General features: G+C 39.9%; 1 protein-coding gene across 1 annotated transcript; it reads right to left on the bottom strand.

Annotated features, from left to right (window-relative positions):
- Nucleotides 1-1,337: 1,337 nt before the first annotated feature.
- Nucleotides 1,338-1,937, bottom strand: LOC145242833 (uncharacterized). The gene has a single exon (XM_080105954.1). The coding sequence runs from the start codon at nt 1,935-1,937 to the stop codon at nt 1,338-1,340; it is 600 nt and encodes a 199-aa protein (XP_079962080.1).
- Between the last annotated feature and the right edge of the window lie 5,568 nt (nt 1,938-7,505).

Raw genomic sequence — 7,505 nt, 5'->3', positions numbered from 1 at the left:
GCCTTCACCTTTTCTGGAAACGGAGATATACCGTCTGGGCTGATAATGTGGCCCAAGAAAACTAGTGACGAAGCACCGAAAACGCATTTACCAAGGTTAATCCTCACCTGGTATTGCTAAAACCATTCGAATAGTAGGCGGAGGTGAGGCACTTGCCACGAGGATGTCGTCTATGTAGTTACAGACGAAGTCCAAGTCGCGCACTACTTCGTCCATGAAGCGCTGAAATGTGCTAGCCGAGTTTCGTAAACCAAAGGACCTAGTTAAGAATTAAAATGCTCCAAATGGAGTTGTTACCGCAGTCTTGAGTATGTCGGCTGGATTCGCTGGAATCTGATGGTAAACCTTAACTAGGTCTAGTTTGGAGAAGATCTTACAACCATGCAGAGAGGAAGCAAAATCTTGTATATCTGAGATTGGGTAACGATCAGGTACCGTCATGGCATTGAGTCATCGGTAGTCCCCAGTTGGACGCCAATCTCCATCTCGTTTCGGGACCATATGCAAAGGGGAAGCCCATGGACTGGACGAGGGGCGTATTATCCAAGCTGCAGCATATGGTTAAATTCTGCCTTCGCTGCCTTAAGTTTATCAGCAGGGAGGTGGCGAGGGCGTGAGAAAACAGGAGCACCTGTGGTCTCGATGTGGTGTTTTGTGGTGTGAGTGGGTTTGCTCACCATGAAATTTAAGTTGGTTAACTCCGGGTAGGAGTCTAAGGCGGTCTGATATGGGCTATCTGAAGCGGCAATGAAGAATACTGGGCTGATAGAGGGGGTGTTTGTTTTTACACCAGGGACAGAAAGTTCTGTATTTGCGTCTATCAGCCGGCGTCTGTGCATATCCACTATCAGGTTGAAGTGGTGCAGGAAGTCCGCGCCTAGTATGGGGTAGGGTAAATCTGCTATAGTGAAGACCCACGTAAAGTCTCTCCGTAATTCCAAGTCCAGAGAACAAGAAATTTGACCGTATGTGGGAATGGGGAGAATGATTTATCACTTGCACTTGGACGACACTGGAGGCTTCTCTGTGAGAAGTTTCAAAGGCCAAATGCTGCAAGCTGCTCCTGTATCAACCAACCAACATGCTTGGGATAAGGAGTCAGTGATAAAATAGGCACGGTTGTGGGTGCTCTGTGGAAAATGTGCCGTGCTCAGTTCTCCCGACGATCGTTTCCCTGGTTCAAATACGAACAGGGCATTTTACAGCACTGTGCGTCCTTGCCAAAACGACTATGATAAAAGCATAGTCCTGGCTTGCTAGAGTGACGGCGGTAATGTGGGGATGGTGAACGGCTCTTGTAGTGGCGTTGGGGCGAATGTGGCCTGCTCATGTTCAACTTACTCACCTCTGGTGAGGCGTTCAATGGCTGTAAGCATAGCCACCGATGTTGCTTCTTGCGTTATCTTTCTATCTGCTGCAGGGCCCGTGGGTACTTCAGCCTGTTGCTGAGGGATCACCGCGGTGGTAGGCCCTCTCACAAAATCCATTACTTTATCCGCCAACGCTGCTACTACGCCGACGGAACCCTTCTCTATCATAGGTGCTAGTATTGCCTTTACTTGCGCCGGCAGCCTTGAAAAGAAAAGCTGCTTTATTAGGGTACTGTCAGGGGGGACATTTTCTGCCAGCTCCCTCATTCTGCGGAGTAACTCTGTTGGCCTGCGGTCCCCTAAATGTTCATCATAGACCAACGTTTCAAAACGTTTTTCCACTGAGACTGACGCCCGGAGCAGTACCTCCCGCTTTATGCTGTCATGTGTAGCGTTAAGAAGGGTGTCAGTTATTAAGTCCTTGGCAACAGGAGTCAAAGGCGTGGGGAAAGGACTAAATAAAATATGTAATTGTGTTTGCTCCGAAACGTTGTTCACAGCAAAATATGATTCGAGTTGGGCAAACCAAACTTGAACGTCACCGGCAAAGGCGGGCAATGTTGTCATTTTAAAAGGAAAATAGATAAAAAAAAAAATAAATAAAGTATCCAGATACTAGAAGGACGTTATCGCAGGACCAAGTGAGAAAAAGGGAAAATATTTAGACAGAGGCAAAAATAAGAAAAATATTTAACAGGCTAAAAAGAGAGGAGAAAATATTTTACCAGAAAATAGACTACAAAAATGGTTCAAAAGAGCAGTGGTAAAAAAAAAATGGACAATATGTGTGTGTGGGTGTTTTTTTTTTTTTTTTGTGTGTGTGTGCCTGTGTGTGTAACCTATAACCTGGAGGTAAATGAATTCTTTAAACGGGTACTTACGTTTTGGCTGCTACGTGAAAGCAAGTTTTTTTTTTAGTAAAAGTTCTCTTTTTTGTTTCACGGAATTAACTGTCCCTTGAATTACTTGTCTCCTGTTCGCATGTGTGTGCGTTCTAGCGTCGTTTTCCTCAGGAGGAGGGTGAAAGAAAAACTTTTAGTCACTTTGGTTTTCAAGTCATTACGACGAACCATCCATGTCTCTCGCATTCTTTTTCCTAGGAATCCACCACGTGGGCCAAAAGAGTCTGGTGCAGGAAATAATGTCTTCTATTTTCGTTTTTTTTTATAAGGTGACGAAGAAAAAAATGTTCCTGTGGGGAATTTAAAAAAAAAATTTTTTTTTTATATATATATTCTCAGAGGTGTGAAGTTTATCCGTAGTATTACTTTTCTTGAGGAAAGTATTTCAGGAATTTCTGCTCGCCGCCCCCTCCTTGCTTAGGCGGGGTAGAAGTCTGGCTCGCCATTCAATAAACTTGTGTACAGGTCGGGTCACCATTTTAGGGAGTTGAGTTAATGCTTTTCGGGCAATCCCTAATAAAATAAATATTTCAACACAAGCTACTGAATAAACGAGCAAACGACTTTGTAAAACTTCACAAGGAAAAGATTTATTGAAGCAAGGGTAAGATGCCAAAAAGATATATCTAGGATAGAACTCGTCTGCCTTTGCCCGGTAGTTATTACCAAGTGGGGACCGTCGATACCGGTGTAGGCAGAGAGAGAGAGAGAGTGAGGAAACAGGTCCGCTCTCTTTGACGTCTCGCTGGAAAAAGGAAGAGTTTTTCTTGTCCGGGACGGAAGCAGTTATAGTTCCTTAAGGGGGTAAGGAAGATCCCTGCACTATGCCTCTGATTGGTCAGTATGTGCTATATCGCACAGTCAGAGGAGGCACTGACGCACAAGAAAAGAGTTCTATTTGTTTCTGCTACAACTGCTCACCCAATGTTTTAGGAAAGTGCTAGAAAAGGTGCACTAAAAATTGTCTTTCATACTATCACTGGTTAGTTTTCTGCGGCTAACGGTGGTGCATGTAAGCAGAAAGAAAACAAAAATGTGTCTCCAAAAAGGAGTAAAATTCAATTTATGCTGTTGAAATGTATGCACTCTTCTTAATAAAGCGTCATCCAACCGTCCAGAGCGCAGGACAGCACTCGTCACTGCAGAGCTACGGAGATTTGATATAGATATTGCTGCTCTGTCAGAGATCTGTCTCTCAGGAGATCAAATGACAGAGGTATCATTAGGCTAAACTCTGGATTGGTAAACCGAAGGATATCCGTAGAAATGATGGAGTCTGTTTTGCGATTAAAACATCCTTGGTTGATACTATGGAATTTCCTTCCAATATCTGTGATCGCACACAGCAGATTCATCACTATTCTTTCGGTCTGTGGCACCAACCATTCAAGCGAATGAAGATAACATCTTGTGTTTCTATGAGTCTCTGCGTTCTGTTGTTGCATCTACACCAATTAATGAAAAACTTATTATTCTTGGTGATTTCAATACCCGTGTTGGGAAAGACTATGAGATCTGCAGCCCTCTTGGCTGCTATGGTATCGATGCCATGAATGCTATCTGTAACACTTTTTTTCGCCGTAAACTGAAGCACAAAGCTACTTGGATACACCCATGTTCAAAGCATGGTCACCTAATTGACTTCATCATAACTCGAAAACGCGACCTTGAGATGCATATACTGTTGGTGTCATGAGCAGTGCTGAATGTGACACCAATCACAAGTTGGTGAGAGGAAAGTTTAATTTACGAATTACGAATTTACGAAAATAAAGTTGCCTGAAGTTCAAAAAAGTATGGCGGAAAAGCTCAATAATCTTGCATTTGATGGTACATTGGTGAATTTTAAGACTCAGGTTTATTCTGCTGGTGCTGAAGTTCTTGGTTTCAAGAGTAATAAGAACAAGGACTGGTTTGACGACAACAATCTTGAAATTAATCAGTTGCTGATGAATAAACAGACAATTTATGAATCTTTACTTCGTGGAGATCATCCCGATCATACAATTAATTTGCAACAATACAAAGAGGTCAAAGCCACATTGCAACGTGAGCTAAGAAAAATGAAAAACCAATGGTGGATGAATATAACGGAGCAGATCCAAAAGGCATTTGACACAAAGAATTCAAAAGAATTTTATGGACTCCTGCGACAAGTATTTGGTCCTCCTACCTCTTCAATATCTCCCCTGATGTTGAAAGATGGTTCTGTCGTCATTAAGGATCCAGAAAATATATTGAAAAGATGGCAGGAGCACTTTACTGATGTGTTTCACAATCCCTCAGCAGTAGATGCTGATGCAATTGATAGCCTACCACAATGTGATATCATATTCAGAATGGATCATTTGCCTAATATGATTGAGGTGCAGTTAGCTATCACACAAATCAGCAGTGGCAAGGCACTTGGTTTGGATGGTGTTCCGGTGGAACTTCTTAGGATTGGAGGTGCGAATATTGCTAATGCTATCCTTGGTTTTGTTGAGGAAATCTGGGAAGGTGCTCTTGTTCCACAGGATTTGATTGATAGTGTCTTGGTGACCTTGTTTAAAGGAAAGGGACAGAAAAATGTTTGTGACCACTACCGTGGGATTACGCTTTTGGAAACTGCTGGGAAAGTTATCGCATGACTTCTATTGAACAGGTTACTGGCGGATGTTTGTCCTAATGCTATTCCAGAGTCACAAAGTAGCTTTAGATCTGGCAGAGGAACTATGGATATGATTTTTTCAGCCCGGTTAGAATATTCAAGGAACTGCACAGGGATATGAAAGTTCGGGTCTCGTTTAACGGAAAATTGCCTGATGAAATCCCAATTGACAATTGTGTCAAACAAGGTGATATTCCTGCCCCTACTCTTTTTTCTATATATTTTGCTGCTCTACTTGCTCATGCGTTTCGAGATTGCGATAGGGCTGTCATGTTTCGAATCACAGGTCACATTTTTAATCTTAGATTTAATGCCAGAACCAAGCTGCATCATGTCTTGGTCAAGGAGTTACTATGCAGACGATGTTATGTTACTGTATGCAGACGATGCTGTTTTTGTCACACACTGAGACTGATATGCAGCATACAATCGATAGCTTTGCTTATTCCTGCACTTACTTTGGTCTGAGGATCGGTCAGTCTAAAACAAAGGTGATGTTCACTCCTGCACCGGGCCAGTCATACTTGGAGCCAAACATCATGGTCTATGGTGCTAGACTGGGAGTAGTTTATTCATTTGTGTACCTTGGTAGTTCTCTGTCGAGGGATGGCTGTCTCGACACTGAAATCCACAGGCAAATTCAGAAGGCATCTGGAGCTTTTGGAATATTGGAGAAGAGAGGGCGGTCTGATCATGGCATCACAGACAGGACTAAGATCTGCGTTTACAAGACCTGTGTGCTACCCACACTGTTGTATTCATCGGAGACATGGACATTGCATCAACAGCACATTAAATGGCTTAAACGAGTTAACCAAAAATGCTTTAGACGTATCTTAAACATTAAGTTGTAAGCAAAAGTACCCAATACTGAAGTCCTTGTGAGAGCATGTTGCTCTAGTGTTGAGACCCTTGTAATCAGATCTCACATGCGTTGGGTGGGCCACTTGGTTCGAATGAAAGATTGTAGGCTGCCAAAACAAATTTTTTACGGGGAGCTGGAAAGTGGCAAGTGCCTTTAACACAATCCTAGGAACAAAGACAAAGAATAATTTGAAAGTTTTACAAATCGACATCGACACATGGGAAGAACTAACTCTGCAAAGTCCGAAGTGGCGAAAGCTTGTACGTAAAAGTTGTGATGCTCTAGAGAAAAGAAAGCAGACCCACAGAAATTTGAAGCAAGAGTTTGGCAAAGGTTTAATTGATGCTCTTAACCATGACGAACAGAGCTGGAAATACCACACCTGTAGACGAGTGCTTTTGTCAAAAGCTGGTTACATACACCCCCTTAATTCGCACAAAACTCCTGTTCAGATCAACTTTGCACATATTCGTCCGCACCCAACGCAGCAAAGTTTGCAAGTCTACTGCTGGTTTGAGAAGACATGTGATTGTTCATATAAATACTCTTAAACCTCCAGAGAAAGTCAGCTCAATGGAAATTGCACAATTCGTATGTCACATCTGCTTCAATATCTGCAAATCTTAGGTGGGAGTGCAGAGTCAACTGAGATGGCATAGACGACAAAATTAGGAGACCTCAATGTAACGGCGATTATCTGGAAACATGCAGCAATCATCGTATATTTATATATATATATATATATATATATATATATATATATATATATATACATACATATATATATATATATATATACATATACATACATATATATACATATATATACATATATATATATATACATATATATATATATATATATACATATATATACATATATATATATGTATATGTAAGTATATATACATATATATGTATATGTAAGTATATATACATATAGATGTATATGTAAGTATATATACATATATATGTAAGTATATATACATATATATGTATATGTAAGTATATATACATATGTATGTATATGTAAGTATATATACATATATATGTATATGTAAGTATATATACATATATATGTATATGTACGTATATATGTACATATATATGTATATGTATGTATATATGTACATATATGTATATATGTACATATATATGTATATGTACATATATATATATGTACATATATATGTATATGTATATATACATGCATATATATGTATATGTATATGTACATATATATGTATATATATATGTATATATACATATATGTATATATATACATATATGTATATATATACATATATGTATATACATAATTATATATGTATATATACATATATGTATATGTATATATATAAAGATATATATGTATATGCAAATATGTATATGTAAATATATATATGTATATGCAAATATGTATATGTAAATAAAATACTAAAATATATTTTATAAAGCTCCCCTCTTTGGTAGAGCACTCTCGTAAATTATCTTACTCGCTACTTAATTTAGCTGAAATAATGCGAAGCTCACGATTTGTTTACAAACAAACGTTTGAGCCCTCTACGAGTAGCGGACGAATGTTTATTTAAATAATCGTTCGGACAGGTTAATTTCGGCCACCGATTCCGTAGTCAAGGGGTAGGACTGCCGACTGTCATCACGACGGTTCTAGGTTCGATCCTCGGCTTGGGAGAGGTGTTAGTCTAGCGGCACTG

This window comes from Euprymna scolopes, chromosome 21 (assembly GCF_053919585.1).
Source record: "Euprymna scolopes isolate OS-2025 chromosome 21, ASM5391958v1, whole genome shotgun sequence".
Lineage (NCBI taxonomy): Eukaryota > Metazoa > Mollusca > Cephalopoda > Sepiida > Sepiolidae > Euprymna > Euprymna scolopes.
This window is presented reverse-complemented; position numbering and strand designations above follow the sequence as displayed.